The 23,592-nt window shown below is 40.0% G+C and overlaps 1 protein-coding gene and 3 long non-coding RNA genes across 9 annotated transcripts in view; 2 read left to right on the top strand and 2 right to left on the bottom strand.

The window, feature by feature from the left end:
* Nucleotides 1-5,160: 5,160 nt before the first annotated feature.
* LOC144466844 (uncharacterized) lies at nt 5,161-6,228 on the bottom strand. Its single transcript, XR_013493248.1, has 2 exons — nt 5,794-6,228; nt 5,161-5,424 (listed from the first exon to the last, which is right to left on the bottom strand). It is a non-coding gene; the product is annotated as an uncharacterized LOC144466844 (long non-coding RNA).
* Nucleotides 6,229-7,571: 1,343 nt separating this feature from the next.
* LOC144466745 (uncharacterized) lies at nt 7,572-10,403 on the bottom strand. Its single transcript, XR_013493219.1, has 3 exons — nt 10,191-10,403; nt 9,971-10,094; nt 7,572-8,257 (listed from the first exon to the last, which is right to left on the bottom strand). It is a non-coding gene; the product is annotated as an uncharacterized LOC144466745 (long non-coding RNA).
* A 1,672-nt stretch (nt 10,404-12,075) lies between these two features.
* LOC144466743 (uncharacterized) lies at nt 12,076-16,027 on the top strand. 3 transcript variants are annotated; one of them, XR_013493217.1, is made up of 5 exons: nt 12,076-12,282; nt 13,310-13,408; nt 13,505-13,628; nt 15,342-15,408; nt 15,540-16,027. It is a non-coding gene; the product is annotated as an uncharacterized LOC144466743 (long non-coding RNA). The 3 variants fall into 3 exon arrangements; XR_013493218.1 differs by lacking the exon at nt 15,342-15,408; XR_013493216.1 differs by lacking the exons at nt 15,342-15,408; nt 15,540-16,027 and having other exon boundaries at nt 13,505-14,094.
* Nucleotides 16,028-20,906: 4,879 nt separating this feature from the next.
* The window catches only part of rrp1 (ribosomal RNA processing 1), an 80,907-nt gene continuing 78,221 nt past the window's right edge, over nt 20,907-23,592 (top strand). For all 4 annotated transcript variants that reach the window (XR_004501209.2, XR_004501207.2, XR_004501208.2 and 1 more), the window contains exons 1-2: nt 20,907-21,302; nt 21,827-21,909. Coding sequence is in view for 1 of the 4 variants with exons in the window: in XM_033617324.2 (XP_033473215.1) it covers nt 21,176-21,302; nt 21,827-21,909 (210 nt within the window). In the remaining 3 variants the exon portion in view is untranslated. The remainder of the gene's footprint in view (nt 21,303-21,826; nt 21,910-23,592) is intronic.

Here is a 23,592-nt window from a genome sequence, read left to right as displayed (position 1 = left end):
CTGGAACCGGGACTGATATGGTTTCCGGTCCAGAAAAGTACAAAAGAACACCCATTCTACCCGGAGGTCTCGTCATCAAACTCGGACAAGGTCTTTTTTTTTTTTTTTTTAGATGTTTAAATACCTATTTTTATTAGCATTTTAAGGACTGCTCATCCATGCTGGCTTTCAAGCTTTACAGTTAATTCTTGAGAATTCCCTCACTTGGTCTACTCTGTAGCTCTTCTGTAGCTTTAGATTCGTTCGACAATGTTCTGAAGATCGGGAGGCTCGGAGGAGCTGCGGCGGAGCATGCCGGCGGTGTGAGAAACCGTGTAATGCACCTAACTCGGTAAACTGACATTTGCATTACCTTGAAAGGGCTTTGCCAAAACTACGAAAAAAAAAGTAAATGTAATGCCTTATACACTTAAGCTTTTCTTGTCTCTTTACTAAAATACTGAACAGATATCACTAATTATACAGAGGAACATTTTGATTTAGCCCGAACACCGAGAGGGGGCAGTTTTATTTTTTTATCTCGACCTAAGAGAGGATCGAGATTTCGTTAAAGTTTTTGTTTGTTTGTCCGTTCTGTTTGCTTTTTTTTTTAAGTCGTTAGTCCAGTCATGTCTATTTCTATATATATATGTATATCTATGTATATTTATCCATAAATTCGAGGGGGATTAGAAATGACTTAAAAAGGAAAGGGGTGTTCTTGTTTTGTCAGGGGAAACCAGCAGATTTTTACTTCATCCAAGAAACACATGCCGAAAAGTCAGATAGTTTATTCTGGAAAAATCAATGGGGGAAAGACATCTGTTTTTCATTTGGTACAAACAAGTCAGCAGGGGTCGCTGTCCTAAAGGGAAACTTTAAAGGCCAAATTATTAAATACCTTTCAGATGATAAGGGACGATGGATTATGTTGTTATTAAACACAGATCATTCACAATTTATTTTGGTAAACATTTATGCAACCAATAATAAAAAAGACAATGTTAACCTGTTCTTGGCTATAGAAGATGCAATCAATGGATGGTTGTCAACATTTCCTTTGGCTAAGATTATCTGGGGTGGGGATATTAATACAGTTATGAATGATGAAATTGATAGATTTCCTACAAAAAAATAAAGGAGCAATGAATGAGCTAGATAATGTATGTAATAGATTAAACTTAACTGACATATGGAGGCATAAACATCCAAATGATAAAATGTATACATGGAGTAATAAAGATAAATCCTTACAGTCTCGTATTGACTTCTGGCTGGTCTCAGCCAGCACAACTGATAATGTAGAGAGAACAGACATTGAACCCACTATTTTCACAGACCACAAAGCAATTTCAATTAGGATAAACCTGTCAAAAAGACCAAAAATTAACACAGACTATTGGAAATTAAATAAAACACTAATTCAAAATCATGACTTTCAAAACCAAATAAAAAAGCTTATTGAGAAGTACTGGAGACGAGCAGTAACTACCAACCTGTATGGAGAGTCCTGGGAGTTATTAAAATATGAAATCAGAAGATTGGCTATAGCATTGGGCAAAAAATGTCTAAAACAACAAGAGAAAAAGAACTCCAAATTGTTACAAAAATTATGAACTTAACTGAAAAAGAAAACCCGTCTGAGGATGAGGCCAATGAACTTGCCTCACTGCAATCTGCGTTGGATTTAATTTATGAAGAAAAGGCTAGAGGTGCTTTCATTAGATCCAGAAGAAAATGGCTAGAGCAAGGCGAGAAGTGCTCTAAGTATTTCTTTAACTTGGAAAAAAGAAATGCTGAAATGTCTTCTGTGAGCAAACTTAAAATTAATGGTACGATTTGTGAAGATGAATCAATACTCTCTAACTACGTGGCTAATTTCTATGAAAAACTGTACTCCAGACAAACTCTTGATGAAAATCAAATGGATCTGTATTGTCAAAATATAAATCAAAATATTAAAAAAATTGACAACAAACTTAAGGACTTGTGTGACCAAAAAATCTTTAATTATGAAATACTTAAAGCTATAGATTAACTAAAAGATAATAAATCTCCCGGAAACAACGGCATTACAGGCGAATTCCACAAAAGCTTCAAGGATGCCCTTACCCCGTTTCTTGCATGTACTTTTGAAGAATCAATCACCAAAGGCAAACTTCCACCTTCTATGCAGCAAGGACTTATAAAATTAATACCCAAACCAAATAAAGACAAAATGAATATAGAAAACTGGAAGCCAATAACCTTATTAAACAATGATGCTAAGATATTTGCCTCCATCTTTGCGCAGAGACTAAAGGTGGGATTGGGAGAAATTATTGATGAGGAACAATCTGGGTTTATGGCAGGTAGAAGTATAATTAATAATGTAAGATTAATATTGGACTTAATAGATTACAATGAATACATAAACGAGGACAGTCTTGTTTTGTTTGTTGACTTTTACAAAGCATTTGATACAGTAAACCACCAATTCATAGTAAAAACACTCAATACCTTTGGATTTGGAGAACGATTTCTCGATATCATTGGAACTTTATACAAGGGATGCAACAGCTCAGTAAAACTACAACATGGAACCTCTCCTAGATTCAATATTGACAGAGGAATAAAACAGGGCTGTCCTCTAAGCCCGTACCTGTTCCTCCTTGTAGCACAGATGTTGGCTACACAAGCTAAAATGACAAACTTTCACGGTATCTGTGCTTTTGACAGAGAATTTAAAATATCACAACTGGCAGATGACACTGCCATTTTTATTAAGACGCAAACAGAAGTAAGTAAAGTAGTGAATTGTATTAGAGAATTCTATGATGTATCTGGCTTAACTATGAATTTAGGAAAATCTGTATTGTTGCCACTTAAAACCTGTAGCTTGCCAGAAGTCTGTGGTATTCCTGTCAAGAACACAGTTACTTACAACAACGTAACAATAAACAACCAGTCCAATCGATCTGAACTGAACTTCAGCTCCATCATAAATCAAGTAAAGAAAAGGTTTAATATGTGGTTAATGCGAGATTTGTCCATTTATGGTAGAGTTTTATTAGCTAAAGCTGAAGGAATATCAAGGTCTGTATACATGTCTTTGTCAATAGATTTACCTGTAAACATATGTAAAGAACTGGATAAAATGCTTTTTAATTTCATATGGAGAAACAAAGCCCATTATCTAAAAAAAGAGATTCTCTGTAACCAGAGGGGAAATGGAGGGTTGGAAGTTTTAAGTTTTGAAACTATGAATAATATGTTCAAAATTAATTGGTTATGTCGCCTCGTCAGAGAAAATGTCAGTATGTGGAATGCAATTCCAAATGATCTATTTAATAAATTAGGAGGAATTCATTTTTTACTCAAGTGTAATTTTAAAATTGACAAAATACCAATTAAGTTATCAAACTTCCATAAACAGGCGTTGCTTTCCTGGGGGCTGATCTACAAACGCGGCTTCTCGCCAGCCAGCTGCTACATCTGGAACAACCAACACATACAGCACAGAAACAAAACAATATTTTACAAATATTGGTTTGATCAGGGGATATTATGGGTTAATCAGTTAATTGATGAACAAGGACAAATCTTATCTTACAACCAATTTATCAATAAATACCAACTCACAATCTCACAAACAGAATACACTACAGTTTCCAATACAATACCAATGGAAATTTTACAGCTCCTGAAAGGTTCCCAGTTCCATCCTCTTACACAGAAAAATGATACCAAACTATTCATCCATAACATAGATATAACAACTAAAATCTGCTCAAATAAATTCATCAGGAATCTCATTCAACCCTCAAATCAACCGGCAGCCAACTCTTACTGGAATTCACTGTATGGGGAAATAAACTGGAGAGGGGCGTGGCTGGCTCATTCACAACAAAGTCAAAGAAATATCATACAAAATCTGTCATAATTTATATCCGGCAAAAAAAACCCTGGAGAGATTTAAATTAAACATAGACTATAACTGTGATTTTTGCCAAACAGAACCAGAAACCATTATCCACCTCTTTTACAGTAAAAACCTCTGGACTCATATACAAAACCTAATCCATAACAAAACCGGACACAGGATCAGCCTCCAGGAGAGCCACATCCTCTTTCACTTTGAAAACCCCTCCATACCTCACGACCTTTCCCTCTTGTCACAGACTATCATCATGCTGGGCAAATTTCACATTCACAAAACAAAATGGGCAAAGAAAAAACCAAATGGAAAATACTTTGAAAATGAACTCAACCAATACTTTAATACAATAACAACATCATCAAACAACAAAGCCATAAAAATATCAGACTTGTTTATCAAATACTTAAAATTCCCTGATTTAATATAAAATGTGTTTATATTAGTTAATTTCACCCTCTTCTGCTCACAATATGGATGAATATGGTTTGTTACTTTATATATATGTTTGTAATACTACCTTTACATGACTCTTTGTGTTTACACTGTAATTTGATTAAGTTGACTTAAGATCACTTTCAGTTAACACTCTGTATAACCTCCTTGTGTTGATTAAATAAATAAAAAAAAAAAAAAAGATATATATATATAGGGTGCGTCCCAAGTCTCTTAAATTACTGCTAGTGCTACTGCTAGCCGACTTTGCTAGCTGTTTAGCCCCTCCCACCCATATATATATATATGTAGATGCCGCATTCAACGGTGCTCCTCATTGGAGCGATACGTCAACGCGGCCGCCATCTTGCCCAGGTGGTGCCGCGCTGCCTAATGCATGTATGTCTATTGAGGCAGGAGATTATTTATGATTAAAATCATCATTACTCGCTGAATTCTCAACCGATTTTCATGGTTTGGTTTGTTACAATTGTCAGACATGTAGTTATGATACAGGATACTTGGTTAAATAAAAAATGCAGTTGTTCATACCAAAATATTTGATCTTATGTAGATAAAGTAACAGTAATAGTTCTACAACACATTTAAACTAAACTTTCCCCATGTAATAAATATTATTTTTCTTACTAGATGTACAATGCCCACCATGATGTCATTTAATTATTAATTTTGACTATAAATGTTTATTCACATTTCACACAATGTGCAAAAAATAGTGTATCAACAGGGTTGTGCCGAGCTGCAGTGTAGATTCTGATTAACAAATGTTGGTTTTGTACAAGTGAAAATAAATGACTTAGAGCTGCATGTTTACACAAAATTTTGCTTTAATCTCATATGTATAACACCACAGTGCTCATGGGAGCCTGGACACAGAACTGTTTACATTATTAGGTCATATTTACAAAGAATACAGTGTACAGTAGCTAGTATTATTTTCTGTCTGCCCAGTCCTGTCGAAGTCCTCAGGTCTGAAGTGACAGCTGCAGATGACTGAGGAGTCACTCGGGACAAAGTCCTTTCTCCTCACTGCTGCTACCCATGCCCGTCTCCTATCTGTGTTTTTTGGGAAACTACACACAAAATAAGTGTGTCAGAAAAACGCAGTTCCACATAATTTGTAGTTACAATTCAGGCCACAAGTTAACTACTAACGTTATACTGCGTTATGTCACGTTGGTGCCATGAAACAGATAGTTGACAGTTTGGAATAACACATACACCGACATAGCTGTTTGACAAAGCATCATAATTTTATAAGTATGCTAATATTATATAAATGTTAACCTTTTTTCTTTAAGTTGGGTGACACAGCGTTAGCTTAATTTGGCATTAGGACCAGATCAGGACAGTTACTTGATTAGCTTAAAAGAAGGATCACTTTTTGAGATATCTCATTAAACATGTTCCTAACAGTAAAATATTGTAAAACAACTTCTTACCTGTGGAATGTTATTCCCTTCTGCTTGGTTTTAACACTTCTTTCGTTCGTACACCCAAATGCAGAGCAAAAATGTGGCATTTTTGCCGAGTCTGACATGGGTCTGAACCGGTCAGAGCACCTAGGCAAGATGGCGGCGGTATTGACGCATCCCACAAGCCAGGATGCGGCATCTATTTATATATATCTATGCCTCCCACCTAGGAAAAAATGCGAGGAGCTAGTGCTAGGAGCACTGAGCGAGCATTGTCGGAGACATGAGACGGCCTTACTCTGAAGCGTCACGTGAAGCGACGTCCATTCCTGATGACGGCGGCACAACTGGATCTGCTGCATAACGGAGCCAGCGTTTGGCTTAGCCTACATTCCAAGTCATATTATATTCGCTGATCAAAGCCATGCAATAGATGTCGTACAGAACAGATCAGCATAATAAATTAACAGTAATCCGTATGACACAATGAGACAGACAGACACAGAGAGAGAGAGAGAGAGAGAGAGAGAGAGAGAGAGAGAGAGAGATGCAGGACAGACGGTAATGACAGTAGCTTACAACAACATGAAAGTAATAATATTAATTCATATTAATATTAATAGGCTAATTAATATTACCTACAAGCTATTAAACATTATTCCACTCACATGACATGCAGGACAATTAATGATGGGCAATATGGGGTTCCATTTGTGCCAAAAATATGTTGACACGCGCACTGTCTATGTCTATTAAACGCTGAACTGTCCTTGTGTCATTTGACTTTGTCATTACATCGTGTCGTCATGCTGTGTCATTTGACAAAGTGTTGTTATGATGGGTTGTTTGACAGTGTCATTATGATGTGTTATGTTGTGTTGTCTTGCTGTGTATTATACTAAGTGTTGTTTGACAGTGTCTTTACGTCGTTACTACGTGTCGTTACTACGTGTCGTCTTGATGTGTCGTTTGACGTCGTTGCTATGCGTTGTCTTGATGTGTCGTTTGACAACGTCGTTGCTATGTGTCGTTACTGCGTGTCGTTGCTATGCGTCGTTACTATGTGTCGACTTGATGTGTCGTTTGACAACGTCGTTGCTATGCGTCGTTACTGCGTGTCGTTGCTATGTCGTTACTATGTATCGTCCTGATGTGTCGTTTGACAACGTCGTTGCTATGCGTCGTTACTATGTGTCGTCTTGATGTGTTGTTTGACAACGTCGTTGCTATGCGTCGTTACTATGTGTCGTCTTGATGCGTCGTTACTGCGTGTCGTTTGACAACGTCGTTGCTATGCGTCGTTACTATGTGTCGTTTGACAACGTCGTTGCTATGCATCGTTACTATGTGTCGTCTTGATGTGTCGTTTGACAACGTCCTTATGCCTGGCTACCGCGGTGGCACCGGGCGCCCCTTTCCCGGCTTACCCTTTGCGGTCGGCGGAGGAATCAGGATCTGCACATTAACTTCACCTATAGCAGTGGCGAGGGACACAGTCAGTACAGACACACACAGGCTGCCAGGCGCTCTCTGTCTCCAGCGCAAAAGCATCCCAACTTTTTGCCGGGCAGGTAGAGCTACGTCACTATTACATTGTTGTGTACCATTAATTAAAGTCTCCCCGCTGCAACAGGTGACACGGAACCATAAAAATACTTAATTCGATTTAACACTGGTTTTACAAAAATATGAACATACATGGATAATATTACACATAGGTTTTGAGAATGTTCACAAAAATAAAAGATTTAAAATAAAATACATGATAATATGTGTAACACATTGACACAGCTACACAATAAACATTAGTCAGAGTGATCAGAATTTATTTAAATGTTACAATACAGTAATGCAATAAAATAATAATCAAGGGGCATAATTGTTAATCACTGCTTTCACACAAAATTACACTGGAAACACAGGGCCAACAGTCACCAGTGTCCACTCAACTTCAAAGTTTACTGAGCACCTAATGTAGTTGGGTTTAAAGATACCATTTCATTTCAAAAGTAACACAAATAACAAAAATATTGATTAGACTGTATTTCATTCCAAATAAATCTGAACTGTCGTCTTCTTTTGTATAATGTTCTTTGGTATAACAAGAAAGATCTCACACGCAGTGAAAAATCTTCTAAAATACTGTATGTTTTTATTTCCACCAAGTCAGATGCACAATTTTTCCATGTCTCTCTTGGGTTCCTCCTCACGGACTGAAGGATGAACTGAACTAGCGTGGCCCAAGGATGGCGCTCACACCAAAGTGGTGACGTCACAGTTACCCACAGCCACCCTGTGGTGAACAAACAAACCGTTAACAGCAGTGTTTAAGACAAATTACACATTTCCAAATGGAGTTTCATGATCAATTGACACAATCTGTATCAAAAGACAGGAGAGGACATAGAAACAAAGGTAGCACACATCACAGGACCCATCAGTCTTGTGGTCACACTCAACTTGGCCCTGAACAGACACTCCACGGCAAAACCTGTAAAGGGAAAAAAAACTATATAGCAAAATCAGTCTCCAAAACACATGTACCATATGTACATGTGCAACCAGTGTAGTGTAACAGGCTGGATTTGACAATTCCACTTTCAAAGTAAAAGCCTATAGTTGTTAGATGAACACATTTCAGCATTCAATGCACATGCAACAAGTATTAGCGACAGAGTGAGTGACACAATTACCGCTGAAAAATAATGACACAAATATGAAGTACAGGGCATTACCCTGTGGCTGGCAACTTAGGCGTGGTGGTATGGTACTATATACAGTGCCTTGCAAAAGTATTCATCCCCCTTGAACTTTTCCACATTTTGTCATGTTTTAAGCACAAATCTATATGTATTTTATTGGGATTTTATGTGATAGACCAACACAAAGTGGTGCATAATTATGAAGTGGAAGGAAAATGATACATGGTTTTAATTTTTTTTTTTTTTTCTCTAAATAAAAAACAGAAAAGTGTGGTGTGCAAAAGTATTCACCCCCCTTTACTCTGATACCCTTAAATAAAATCCAGTGCAACCAGTTGCCTTCAGAAGTCACCTAATTAGTAAATGGAGTTCACCTGTGTGTAATCTAATCTCAGTGTAAATTTACAGCTGTTCTGTGAAGGCCTCAGAGGTTTGCTAGAGAACGTTAGTGAACAAACAGCATCATGAAGCCCAAGGAACACACCAAACATGTCAGGGATAAAGTTGTGGAGAAGTTTAAAGCATGGTTAGGATATGAAAAAATATCCCAAGCTTTGAAAATCTCACAGAGCACTGCTCAATCCATCACCTGAAAATGGAAAAGAGTATGGCACAACTGCAAACCTACCAAGATAATGGCCGTCCACCTAAACTGACAGGCAGGGCAAAGACAGCACTGATCAGAGAAGCAGCAAAGTGGCCCATGGTAACTCTGGAAGAGCTGCAGAGATCCACAGCTCAGGTGGGAGAATCTGTCCACAGGACAACTATTAGTCATGTACTCCACAAATCAGGCCTTTATGGAAGAGTGGCAAGAAGAGAGCCATTGTTGAAACAAAGCCATGCAGTTTGCCACAAGCCATGTGGGGGGCACAACAAACATGTGGAGGAAGGTGCTCTGGTCAGATGAGACCAAAATTGAAGTTTTAGGCCTAAATGCAAAACACTATGTGTGGCAGAAAACTAACACTGCACATCACCCTGAACACACCATACCCACTGTGAAACATGGTGGTGGCAGCATCATGCCGTGGGGATGCTTTTCTTCAACAGGGACAGGGAAGCCAGTCCGAGTTGATGGGAAGATGGATGGAGCCTAATACAGGACAATCTTGGAAGAAAACCTGTTAGGAGTCTGCAAAAGACTTGAGACTGGGGCGAAGGAAGAATGGGCAAATATTTCAGTCTCTATATGTGTATCGCTGGTAGAGACTTACCCCGAAAGACTTGCAGCTGTCATTGCAGCAAAAGGTGGTTCTACAAAGTATTGACTCAGGGGGGTGAATACTTTTGCACACCACACTTTTATGTTTTTTATTTGTAGAAAAAAAATTAAAACCATGTATCATTTTCCTTCCACTTCACACTTATGCAACACTTTGTGGTGGTCTGGTCTGTCACATAAAATCCCAATAAAATACATTTACATTTGTGGCTAAAACGTGACAAAATGTGGGAAAGTTCTAGGGGGGTGAATACTTTTGCAAGGCACTGTACATTACCGTGTGCGTTGAACCTCCAGGAGATGCTCTGCCCCTCACAGGTAATATCTATCAGATGTAGCGAGGACATATTCAAAATCTTTATCTCCTACAGCTTTGCTCTCGTGTGGCTCCTCGAGATTTGCTGTAAACAATGATGCACCTTAGAATCACAGATATTTTGCAACCAACACAGATGGAAAAACTGTTAAACTATATTCTTACAGAAACTGACACTTACTCCTGCCAGCACTTGATGTCTCTTGATGAAGACAGTGGGCTCTCTGGTGTCCGCTCTTGCAGTTGGTGATCTTTCTCAATGGCTGGGTCGATGGGCATTCTGTGCAGAGGCAGACAGAGTGATAAACTGACACAAAGACATCTCTGTGTGTAATGACATTATGATAGTATTAGACTCCAACATTGTGACCACAGATACAGCAACGGTTCAGACATTTGGTGCGGGGAAACTGATGTGAGAAAAGTTTAGTGCTACGGATGCTTCCCGTCGCATATCAATGTGATTACAATAGCAAGCACCGGGTATGTCAATGTTGATTGCGGATTCAGGATCATCGATCACCATCGGAGGGAAAACGGTCCTCGTCACGTGAGTACTGCTCATTATTTGATAGGGATACGCAAAGAAACACGCACATCTGTGAAATAAACAGTATCTGCCATGTTACACTTGCGCAATGATGACACTGTCCATGCAGGTGACAAATAATTTTATGCAAATCGAACAGAAACACAGTCTCCGATGAGTATCAGTTCTCTGTGTCTCTACGTGTCTTATGTTTTAGACATGGCTAACTCGCTGCTACGGCGGGATTACAGCCAACAATAACACAGTAACAAACAACGCAACTACAACTGCCCAGAAACTAAATGAATTATTAATACACAAAATAACATGTAATAAGGCTACTCACTAACAAACGGCTTACTGTATATGACCCACTTACATCACATCAGCCACTGAACACAATACTGTATGTAGGAGACTCAGTCCACAGCTAACGTGCATGACGTGCCCTGATTACCTACCGAAGCTAGCGCTACTTAGCTGTTTCATTTTCTCATGTTTATAACCTTGTTAACATCAAAGCATGCCACTGACTAATCACCCAGTGCGCTATCTGGTTTCCCCTCGCCCGTTGTAGGGGCTAATGGCTTCAGTGGGGTGATAGCTGAATGTGAGCGCGAACGCTGCTGGAATCCTGAATAGCGGCGGTAACGTTAGCTTGTTTGTTAGCTTTGCCGAAAACGCACACCACGCTTTGACAATCTGAACGCACTGCATTTCATTTAAAATAGCAATGACTACAATACAGTGTCCTTCGTGTCTTCAATATGACTCTTACCATAGCGTATTTACATCAGTAACGTTCCTGTAAACGGGGTGGAGAGACGGTGAACTGGGGGAAACTGACGACGAACCACTCTCTGTTGTTGTTCTCCCGCCCCCCAGCCAATCAGTAACCGAGGAACTTGACGTTGCCTCATGACTGACGAATAAATGGTCGAATACAACAAACAGCAGTGTAGGATGTACAATAAGCAGGCTAGCTGTCAACACCATAGACTGTATAAAATAACAACACACATAAATAGTGGCAGATAAACACTATTTTACACATTATATGACTATAATAATAACAAAGATCTGATCAAGCAAACCTTTTTAAAAAAAATATATAACTAAACTGCAATGTTGATAATGTGGAAAATTCTTTAAGAAAAATGTTACGGGAGTATGACTTTAAGATCAAGATTCAAGATTCAAAGATTTATTTGTCACATGCATTGTACAAGTACAGCAGCATTGAAATAGAATTGCAAACCAAATATTAAATAAAACAAGATGGGAGATATAAAGAGGAGAAAGATAATTACATAACAGACTTAAATTAAATAGAATATATATATATACATATGAGAGTTCTGCACAGTGTCTTAGCTGTTCCTGGGACTGCGTTCTTCTGGACAGAGACCTCATATGTTGTACCTGGAATCTGCTGGAGCCACTCACCCTTTCTATGTATAGTCATATAATGTGTAAAATAGTGTTTATCTGCCACTATTTATGTGTGTTGTTATTTTATACAGTCTATGGTGTTGACAGCTAGCCTGCTTATTGTACATCCTACACTGCTGTTTGTTGTATTCGACCATTTATTCGTCAGTCATGAGGCAACGTCAAGTTCCTCGGTTACTGATTGGCTGGGGGGCGGGAGAACAACAACAGAGAGTGGTTCGTCGTCAGTTTCCCCCAGTTCACCGTCTCTCCACCCCGTTTACAGGAACGTTACTGATGTAAATGCGCTATGGTAAGAGTCATATTGAAGACACGAAGGACACTGTATTGTAGTCATTGCTATTTTAAATGAAATGCAGTGCGTTCAGATTGTCAAAGCGTGGTGTGCGTTTTCGGCAAAGCTAACAAACAAGCTAACGTTACCGCCGCTATTCAGGATTCCAGCAGCGTTCGCGCTCACATTCAGCTATCACCCCACTGAAGCCATTAGCCCCTACAACGGGCGAGGGGAAACCAGATAGCGCACTGGGTGATTAGTCAGTGGCATGCTTTGATGTTAACAAGGTTATAAACATGAGAAAATGAAACAGCTAAGTAGCGCTAGCTTCGGTAGGTAATCAGGGCACGTCATGCACGTTAGCTGTGGACTGAGTCTCCTACATACAGTATTGTGTTCAGTGGCTGATGTGATGTAAGTGGGTCATATACAGTAAGCCGTTTGTTAGTGAGTAGCCTTATTACATGTTATTTTGTGTATTAATAATTCATTTAGTTTCTGGGCAGTTGTAGTTGCGTTGTTTGTTACTGTGTTATTGTTGGCTGTAATCCCGCCGTAGCAGCGAGTTAGCCATGTCTAAAACATAAGACACGTAGAGACACAGAGAACTGATACTCATCGGAGACTGTGTTTCTGTTCGATTTGCATAAAATTATTTGGCACCTGCATGGACAGTGTCATCATTGCGCAAGTGTAACATGGCAGATACTGTTTATTTCACAGATGTGCGTGTTTCTTTGCGTATCCCTATCAAATAATGAGCAGTACTCACGTGACGAGGACCGTTTTCCCTCCGATGGTGATCGATGATCCTGAATCCGCAATCAACATTGACATACCCGGTGCTTGCTATTGTAATCACATTGATATGCGACGGGAAGCATCCGTAGCACTAAACTTTTCTCACATCAGTTTCCCCGCACCAAATGTCTGAACCGTTGCTGTATCTGTGGTCACAATGTTGGAGTCTAATACTATCATAATGTCATTACACACAGAGATGTCTTTGTGTCAGTTTATCACTCTGTCTGCCTCTGCACAGAATGCCCATCGACCCAGCCATTGAGAAAGATCACCAACTGCAAGAGCGGACACCAGAGAGCCCACTGTCTTCATCAAGAGACATCAAGTGCTGGCAGGAGTAAGTGTCAGTTTCTGTAAGAATATAGTTTAACAGTTTTTCCATCTGTGTTGGTTGCAAAATATCTGTGATTCTAAGGTGCATCATTGTTTACAGCAAATCTCGAGGAGCCACACGAGAGCAAAGCTGTAGGAGATAAAGATTTTGAATATGTCCTCGCTACATCTGATAGATATTACCTGTGAGGGGCAGAGCATCTCCTGGAGGTTCAACGCACACGGTAATGTACAGTGCCTTGCAAAAGTATTCACCCCCCTAGAACTTTCCCACATTTTGTCACGTTTTAGCCACAAATGTAAATGTATTTTATTGGGATTTTATGTGACAGACCAGACCACCACAAAGTGTTGCATAAGTGTGAAGTGGAAGGAAAATGATACATGGTTTTAATTTTTTTTCTACAAATAAAAAACATAAAAGTGTGGTGTGCAAAAGTATTCACCCCCCTGAGTCAATACTTTGTAGAACCACCTTTTGCTGCAATGACAGCTGCAAGTCTTTCGGGGTAAGTCTCTACCAGCGATACACATATAGAGACTGAAATATTTGCCCATTCTTCCTTCGCCCCAGTCTCAAGTCTTTTGCAGACTCCTAACAGGTTTTCTTCCAAGATTGTCCTGTATTAGGCTCCATCCATCTTCCCATCAACTCGGACTGGCTTCCCTGTCCCTGTTGAAGAAAAGCATCCCCACGGCATGATGCTGCCACCACCATGTTTCACAGTGGGTATGGTGTGTTCAGGGTGATGTGCAGTGTTAGTTTTCTGCCACACATAGTGTTTTGCATTTAGGCCTAAAACTTCAATTTTGGTCTCATCTGACCAGAGCACCTTCCTCCACATGTTTGTTGTGCCCCCCACATGGCTTGTGGCAAACTGCATGGCTTTGTTTCAACAATGGCTCTCTTCTTGCCACTCTTCCATAAAGGCCTGATTTGTGGAGTACATGACTAATAGTTGTCCTGTGGACAGATTCTCCCACCTGAGCTGTGGATCTCTGCAGCTCTTCCAGAGTTACCATGGGCCACTTTGCTGCTTCTCTGATCAGTGCTGTCTTTGCCCTGCCTGTCAGTTTAGGTGGACGGCCATTATCTTGGTAGGTTTGCAGTTGTGCCATACTCTTTTCCATTTTCAGGTGATGGATTGAGCAGTGCTCTGTGAGATTTTCAAAGCTTGGGATATTTTTTCATATCCTAACCATGCTTTAAACTTCTCCACAACTTTATCCCTGACATGTTTGGTGTGTTCCTTGGGCTTCATGATGCTGTTTGTTCACTAACGTTCTCTAGCAAACCTCTGAGGCCTTCACAGAACAGCTGTAAATTTACACTGAGATTAGATTACACACAGGTGAACTCCATTTACTAATTAGGTGACTTCTGAAGGCAACTGGTTGCACTGGATTTTATTTAAGGGTATCAGAGTAAAGGGGGGTGAATACTTTTGCACACCACACTTTTCTGTTTTTTATTTAGAGAAAAAAAAAAAAAAATTAAAACCATGTATCATTTTCCTTCCACTTCATAATTATGCACCACTTTGTGTTGGTCTATCACATAAAATCCCAATAAAATACATATAGATTTGTGCTTAAAACATGACAAAATGTGGAAAAGTTCAAGGGGGATGAATACTTTTGCAAGGCACTGTATATAGTACCATACCACCACGCCTAAGTTGCCAGCCACAGGGTAATGCCCTGTACTTCATATTTGTGTCATTATTTTTCAGCGGTAATTGTGTCACTCACTCTGTCGCTAATACTTGTTGCATGTGCATTGAATGCTGAAATGTGTTCATCTAACAACTATAGGCTTTTACTTTGAAAGTGGAATTGTCAAATCCAGCCTGTTACACTACACTGGTTGCACATGTACATATGGTACATGTGTTTTGGAGACTGATTTTGCTATATAGTTTTTTTTCCCTTTACAGGTTTTGCCGTGGAGTGTCTGTTCAGGGCCAAGTTGAGTGTGACCACAAGACTGATGGGTCCTGTGATGTGTGCTACCTTTGTTTCTATGTCCTCTCCTGTCTTTTGATACAGATTGTGTCAATTGATCATGAAACTCCATTTGGAAATGTGTAATTTGTCTTAAACACTGCTGTTAACGGTTTGTTTGTTCACCACAGGGTGGCTGTGGGTAACTGTGACGTCACCACTTTGGTGTGAGCGCCATCCTTGGGCCACGCTAGTTCAGTTCATCCTTCAGTCCGTGAGGAGGAACCCAAGAGAGACATGGAAAAATTGTGCATCTGACTTGGTGGAAATAAAAACATACAGTATTTTAGAAGATTTTTCACTGCGTGTGAGATCTTTCTTGTTATACCAAAGAACATTATACAAAAGAAGACGACAGTTCAGATTTATTTGGAATGAAATACAGTCTAATCAATATTTTTGTTATTTGTGTTACTTTTGAAATGAAATGGTATCTTTAAACCCAACTACATTAGGTGCTCAGTAAACTTTGAAGTTGAGTGGACACTGGTGACTGTTGGCCCTGTGTTTCCAGTGTAATTTTGTGTGAAAGCAGTGATTAACAATTATGCCCCTTGATTATTATTTTATTGCATTACTGTATTGTAACATTTAAATAAATTCTGATCACTCTGACTAATGTTTATTGTGTAGCTGTGTCAATGTGTTACACATATTATCATGTATTTTATTTTAAATCTTTTATTTTTGTGAACATTCTCAAAACCTATGTGTAATATTATCCATGTATGTTCATATTTTTGTAAAACCAGTGTTAAATCGAATTAAGTATTTTTATGGTTCCGTGTCACCTGTTGCAGCGGGGGGACTTTAATTAATGGTACACAACAATGTAATAGTGACGTAGCTCTACCTGCCCGGCAAAAAGTTGGGATGCTTTTGCGCTGGAGACAGAGAGCGCCTGGCAGCCTGTGTGTGTCTGTACTGACTGTGTCCCTCGCCACTGCTATAGGTGAAGTTAATGTGCAGATCCTGATTCCTCCGCCGACCGCAAAGGGTAAGCCGGGAAAGGGGCGCCCGGTGCCACCGCGGTAGCCAGGCATAAGGACGTTGTCAAACGACACATCAAGACGACACATAGTAACGATGCATAGCAACGACGTTGTCAAACGACACATAGTAACGACGCATAGCAACGACGTTGTCAAACGACACGCAGTAATGACGCATCAAGACGACACATAGTAACGACGCATAGCAACGACGTTGTCAAACAACACATCAAGACGACACATAGTAACGACGCATAGCAACGACGTTGTCAAACGACACATCAAGACGATACATAGTAACGACATAGCAACGACACGCAGTAACGACGCATAGCAACGACGTTGTCAAACGACACATCAAGTCGACACATAGTAACGACGCATAGCAACGACACGCAGTAACGACACGTAGCAACGACGTTGTCAAACGACACATCAAGACAACGCATAGCAACGACATCAAACGACACATCAAGACGACACGTAGTAACGACACGTAGTAACGACGTAAAGACACTGTCAAACAACACTTAGTATAATACACAGTAAGACAACACAACATAACACATCATAATGACACTGTCAAACAACCCATCATAACAACACTTTGTCAAATGACACAGCATGACGACACGATGTAATGACAAAGTCAAATGACACAAGGACAGTTCAGCGTTTAATAGACATAGACAGTGCGCATGTCGACATATTTTTGGCACAAATGGGACCCCATAGGGCAAATGTGTGTGTGTGTGTGTGTGTGTGTGTGTGTGTGTGTGTGTGTTGTTATATAAACACGTGTGGTTCTGGACATGAGCAGCTGCACATTTAACAGCCACACATCACCGACAGTCCGCTGAATAATGCAACGGGTTGTGAATGAAATAAACTTAATTACAACATGACAGTCTTGCACGAAATATAATTAACGTTACTCTTTGTAGTCACGTAGGCATGTGAATTACAGCGTTTCATTGCAAAGAATGCATGTAACGGGTACACTTGCGCTGTTTCTCCGCCATCTCGTTCAAAGAGCCAGATATAGGGGGCGGGTATTTATACGTCAGAGCCTCAAGCTGAAAAAGACTTCCTGTTAGGAACCTCTCGACCATCCTAGCTCGTAGCTGCTTAAAGCTTGCTGCTAGCTCCTAGCGCTAGCTCCTCGCTGCACAAATAAGAGACTTGGGACCATAGACATATATACATAGACGCCGCATTGACTGCCGCTGCCTATTGGAGCCGACGTCCTCGCCGGCCGCCATCTTGGATGGGTCTCGCTTCGCCTCCACAGTGCATTCACTTCTATTGAGGAAGGAGCTGTATGCACAAGTAAAATAGAATAACTCACTGAATTTTCAACTGATTTTCACGCGGTTTGGTTTGTTACAAACGGCACACATGTAGTTATGATACAGGATGCTTTCGTACATTAAAAATGCGGGATTTCATGCTTTAATACTTTCTGCAGATAGCAACAGCATGTTATTTAGATCACAACACAGTTCTTTTATTCACCTCAACCCCAGAGTGGGATATATATATATATATATATATATATATATATATATATATATATATATATATATATATACAGTACAGGCCAAAAGTTTGGACACACCTTCTCATTCAATGCGTTTTCTTTATTTTCATGACTATTTACATTGTAGATTTTCACTGAAGGCATCAAAACTATGAATGAACACATGTGGAGTTATGTACTTAACAAAAAAAGGTGAAATAACTGAAAACATGTTTTATGTTCTAGTTTCTTCAAAATAGCCACCCTTTGCTCTGATTACTGCTTTGCACACTCTTGGCATTCTCTCCATGAGCTTCAAGAGGTAGTCACCTGAAATGGTTTTCCAACAGTCTTGAAGGAGTTCCCAGAGGTGTTTAGCACTTGTTGGCCCCTTTGCCTTCACTCTGCGGTCCAGCTCACCCCAAACCATCTCGATTGGGTTCAGGTCCGGTGACTGTGGAGGCCAGGTCATCTGCCGCAGCACTCCATCACTCTCCTTCTTGGTCAAATAGCCCTTACACAGCCTGGAGGTGTGTTTGGGGTCATTGTCCTGTTGAAAAATAAATGATCGTCCAACTAAACGCAAACCGGATGGGATGGCATGTCGCTGCAGGATGCTGTGGTAGCCATGCTGGTTCAGTGTGCCTTCAATTTTGAATAAATCCCCAACAGTGTCACCAGCAAAACACCCCCCCACCATCACACCTCCTCCTCCATGCTTCACAGTGGGAACCAGGCATGTGGAATCCATCCGTTCACCTTTTCTGCGTCTCACAAAGACACGGCGGTTGGAACCAAAGATCTCAAATTTGGACTCATCAGACCAAAGCACAGATTTCCACTGGTCTAATGTGCATTCCTTGTGTTTCTTGGCCCAAACAAATCTCTTCTGCTTGTTGCCTCTCCTTAGCAGTGGTTTCCTAGCAGCTATTGAACCATGAAGGCCTGATTGGCGCAGTCTCCTCTTAACAGTTGTTCTAGAGATGGGTCTGCTGCTAGAACTCTGTGTGGCATTCATCTGGTCTCTGATCTGAGCTGCTGTTAACTTGCGATTTCTGAGGCTGGTGACTCGGATGAACTTATCCTCAGAAGCAGAGGTGACTCTTGGTCTTCCTTTCCTGGGTCGGTCCTCATGTGTGCCAGTTTCGTTGTAGCGCTTGATGGTTTTTGCGACTCCACTTGGGGACACATTTAAAGTTTTTGCAATTTTCCAGACTGACTGACCTTCATTTCTTAAAGTAATGATGGCCACTCGTTTTTCTTTAGTTAGCTGATTGGTTCTTGCCATAATATGAATTTTAACAGTTGTCCAATAGGGCTGTCGGCTGTGTATTAACCTGACTTCTGCACAACACAACTGATGGTCCCAACCCCATTGATAAAGCAAGAAATTCCACTAATTAACCCTGATAAGGCACACCTGTGAAGTGGAAACCATTTCAGGTGACTACCTCTTGAAGCTCATGGAGAGAATGCCAAGAGTGTGCAAAGCAGTAATCAGAGCAAAGGGTGGCTATTTTGAAGAAACTAGAATATAAAACATGTTTTCAGTTATTTCACCTTTTTTTGTTAAGTACATAACTCCACATGTGTTCATTCATAGTTTTGATGCCTTCAGTGAGAATCTACAATGTAAATAGTCATGAAAATAAAGAAAACGCATTGAATGAGAAGGTGTGTCCAAACTTTTGGCCTGTACTGTATATATATAGGCTATATATATATATATATATATTTATACAGTATTTATATACTGTATAAACATACTGTATAAACACCATATACACAATACAAACACAGTATAGCATATTATGTATAGCATAATATGTAGATCTGAGGTTTGCTCAAACTGTCAGCTCCTTTAAATCAGGGCTAAAACCACTATTGTTTACTGAAGCGTACTCTTAGATTAAATACTTACCTGCTGTATTCTGCTGCCCGTACTTTTTGACTACACACTGCTGATTTATGCCTTTTATTATTTTACTTCTTTTCTTATCCTGACGGTTCAATGTATTGAGCCTGTTTTTATTTTATGTTACTGTATTTTATTATTATCACTATCATTCTCAATTTCTATTTCCCTTTTCAATCGACTGTTTTTATTGTTTTAAATTGTGTCTTGTTGCTTTTAATGTCTCTGTAAAGCACTTTGAATTACCTTGTGTTGAATTGTGCTATACAAATAAACTTGCCTTGCCTTGCCTTCCCTTGCCTAGCACACTTTTGTGCACATATTCACTTTTCCACCAGCTGTGCTGCAAATATCCCCTGCTGCTCATCCTTCTGTATCTTTTTTTCAAATTATCTTGACCACAGTCCCATTTCCATAGTTATAATACCAATACCAAAATTAATTTCAGTGTTTATGTAAATACTGAAAATGTTTTTTACTACTTTTGAGGGATCACAGCAGTCAGTGTAATAAGAATAACTTTACTAATCCCCGAAAAGAAAATTTCAAAGAAGTCTGTAAGATCATCTATTTAACAAAGAATTATTAAGTCTGATGGCTGTGGGTATAAAAGAGAGTGGGTGTGTGTGAGAAATAAACTCAATCAACAATAGAGCTTTTTTTTAATTAAAATATATTAATAAATTTATTAATATGCTATACTATGTTTTGTATTGTGTATATTGTGTTTATACAGTGTATATATATGTGTGTGTATATCTATATCTATCTATAGCCTATAGGCTATATATATATATCCATCCCACTCTGGGGTTGAGGTGAATAAAATAACTGTGTTGTGACCTAAATAACATGCTGTTGCTATCTGCAGAAAGTATTAAAGCATGAAATCCCGCATTTTTAATGTACGAAAGCATCCTGTATCATAACTATATGTGTGCCGTTTGTAACAAACCAAACCGCGTGAAAATCAGTTGAAAATTCAGCGAGTTATTCTATTTTACTTGTGCATACAGCTCCTTCCTCAATAGAAGTGAATGCACTGTGGAGGCGAAGCGAGACCCATCCAAGATGGCGACCGGCGAGGACGCGCTCAGGCAGTCGATGCGGCGTCTATGTATATATGTCTGTGCTTGGGACGGCCTAGAAGATGGCGGACCTCGAACGACTTCCGGTGCAAGCGAGGAGCTAGCAGTAGCACTATAAAAATAAGAGACTTGGGACGCACCCATAGATGCCGCCGTCCCAGTTCTGACGACGTCATCAGTCTGCTCCGCACGGGGTAAGGGGAACGTGGGAAGTCGAGAGTAGTGGAAAGTCCCCACGTGAAACGGTGTGAACATGGCGTCGACTCCAGAACCAGAGGTCCAGCTCGCACAGAGATTAGCCTCAAATGAGAAGCCCATCCGGACCAAGGCCATAAAAAAACTGAGGAAATACATAAATGCCAGGTCTCACAATGCGTCTGGTAAGTTAGCCTATCCGCGTTAGCCACCTAGCTCTGTGAAGAGTCAGCCAAAAACAGCTCAAACACTAAACCAGCATTAACTTTGCTTGAAAATGGATAACGTAATTTTTGTAACGTCAAAACTGGCCGGTTGTTTGTTTGAAATGAAAGTTGTTCCAGTCTGACGCATGTTTGGTGATTAAAATTAAAATACATCGTAACCAGTGCACACGTGTGGAGATAGCTTTTTGGTCAAGAGTACTCTTATGTATTGTCATCTAATGTCACAGCTGACTCCCAGTGAGATAGAATCTACTAACAATAACCGGGGCATGAACACGTTTATGGCCACTGTTTTTATGCTTAAGAGCGCAGGTCTGTAAATTAGGGGTAGGTCCACCGTCAAGAAAGATGATTGGTTATTTGACTAGTGTTCTAGTCCATGAAATACCAGAAAAATTATGACTGATACTTAATGGTTTCTGTCTCTTTAATTTGCATCCTATTTAATATAATTCACATACAGCCTTATGTTCTCTATATAGGTGGCTTCACAGGTGATGAGCTGCTCAAGCTGTGGAAAGGTCTGTTTTACTGCTTGTGGATGCAGGACAAACCACTGCTCCAGGTAAGCGCTGCTGCTGTCAGTCAGACAGAGGATCAAAGTCTGATAATTATGAGATATGGATAAATATTTGTAGGCCTATGATATGATAACACAGAAAGAAAATATTGAGGTTAACACAACAAACTTGACGGCCTGTGAGTCAGGCACTATAATGAACACAAATAATACACCAGAGCTGGGAGACCCACCTGCCAGTTCCCAGTGGGCTGTAGCTGACCAGCACACAGCTATTTGTAACCAGCTAAGTGTCTTTAGTTCTTGTTTGGGGGATTTTCACCCATTCTTCCTGCTAAAGGCTTCCAGTTCTCTGAGATTCTTGACCTTCTTTTAGGTCTATCCACAGATTTTTAATGATTAGGTCAGCGCACTGTGAGCACCATGGCAAAACCTTCTGCTTGTGCCTCTTGAGGTTGTCCATTTTGGATTTGGAGGTGTGTGTCTAGCAGCATTGCCAGGTGTATGATAATTATCGTATTTGTACGATAATTTGGCCCTCTGTACGATGTACGATCAGTAATCCCAAAAAAGGCCAAATGTACGATAATTTGACCATTTCATGAATGTTTGGTTGTAATCAGTATGCCGGAGTTTTTTGTGAGCCCTGAAGGCATCTGTTCCCATGTGACATGTTTCCAGCCAATCGCACTTTGCTTAGCATGAGATACGGGTGACGTTTGTCTCTGAACAATGAGCACGATTGGCTGAATGGTCAGCTGTACCGGCCCCACGAGGCGCTAGGACCCATCAGGAAGTCGAGCAAGAATGAGATTCAAAACAGAAGAAGAAGAGGAAAAACAGAAGCAAGGAAAATGGAAAATAAAGTAAACACTAGAGTGACTATATTTAAGCAATATCACATGAGAGGGAGTGATGTTGTAATGTATATCGTCATGGCTGTGATTCGGTCATAGGCACGAGGCCGCAGGCAAGTATGATATTGCTTTTATACAACAGGTCAACAACAGCTTAAACAGCAATGCTGAGCAAGGAAATGTTAACAAAAGGTGATGAAATAAATTATTTAAGTATGTTATGTAGCTCTGCAAAAACAAACATTTCCCCCAGTCCGTTGCCAGGCAACGCAGCGCACACGCCAGGAACTCACAAGCTACTTTGTATTTACATTAATCTGCAACTATGTAACTTTGTCCAGTTTGGCTGATGAAACGTTGGCAAACCTGGATGTTGGCTCAGCCGGATTCAGCTTCCACTCTCCCTCATCCTCATCAGTACCTCATCAGATGATCATTGATAATTCCTGACCGTGTTCGCTTAATTTTTGCTCCTCTCCAGTTTGTCGAGCTTGGCTGATGTTACACAAACACACCTGGAGGTCTGCACAGAAGAGTCCTGGCTTTGCTTTTCCTCGTCCTCTCCTGACGACCACTCATAATTGAATTCAATTGTAATTTTGGGGAAAATGTCCATCTTCTTGGTGTAACGCTATAGTGTCAGTTTGCGTCAATGTAGCGAGTGTGATAGCTGGTTAATTAACGGTTATATTTATAACACCTGTGAGCGGAGTGATTTTACTGTTACATGTCCCAGTGATGTTATACTCTTTAACAGCACTCATGGACGGAATGCCTCTCATCCAGTCAAATTACTTGGTCGAAACTAACTGTAATTGCCTATAGCGCATCAGTAGGATAGTTATTTTGATTATGACAGATGTACGATAAT

The sequence above is a fragment of the Epinephelus lanceolatus genome, chromosome 14 (genome assembly GCF_041903045.1).
Source record: "Epinephelus lanceolatus isolate andai-2023 chromosome 14, ASM4190304v1, whole genome shotgun sequence".
NCBI lineage: Eukaryota > Metazoa > Chordata > Actinopteri > Perciformes > Serranidae > Epinephelus > Epinephelus lanceolatus.
Note: the sequence above shows the minus strand (reverse complement) of the source record. Positions and strands in the feature narration are given on the sequence as shown.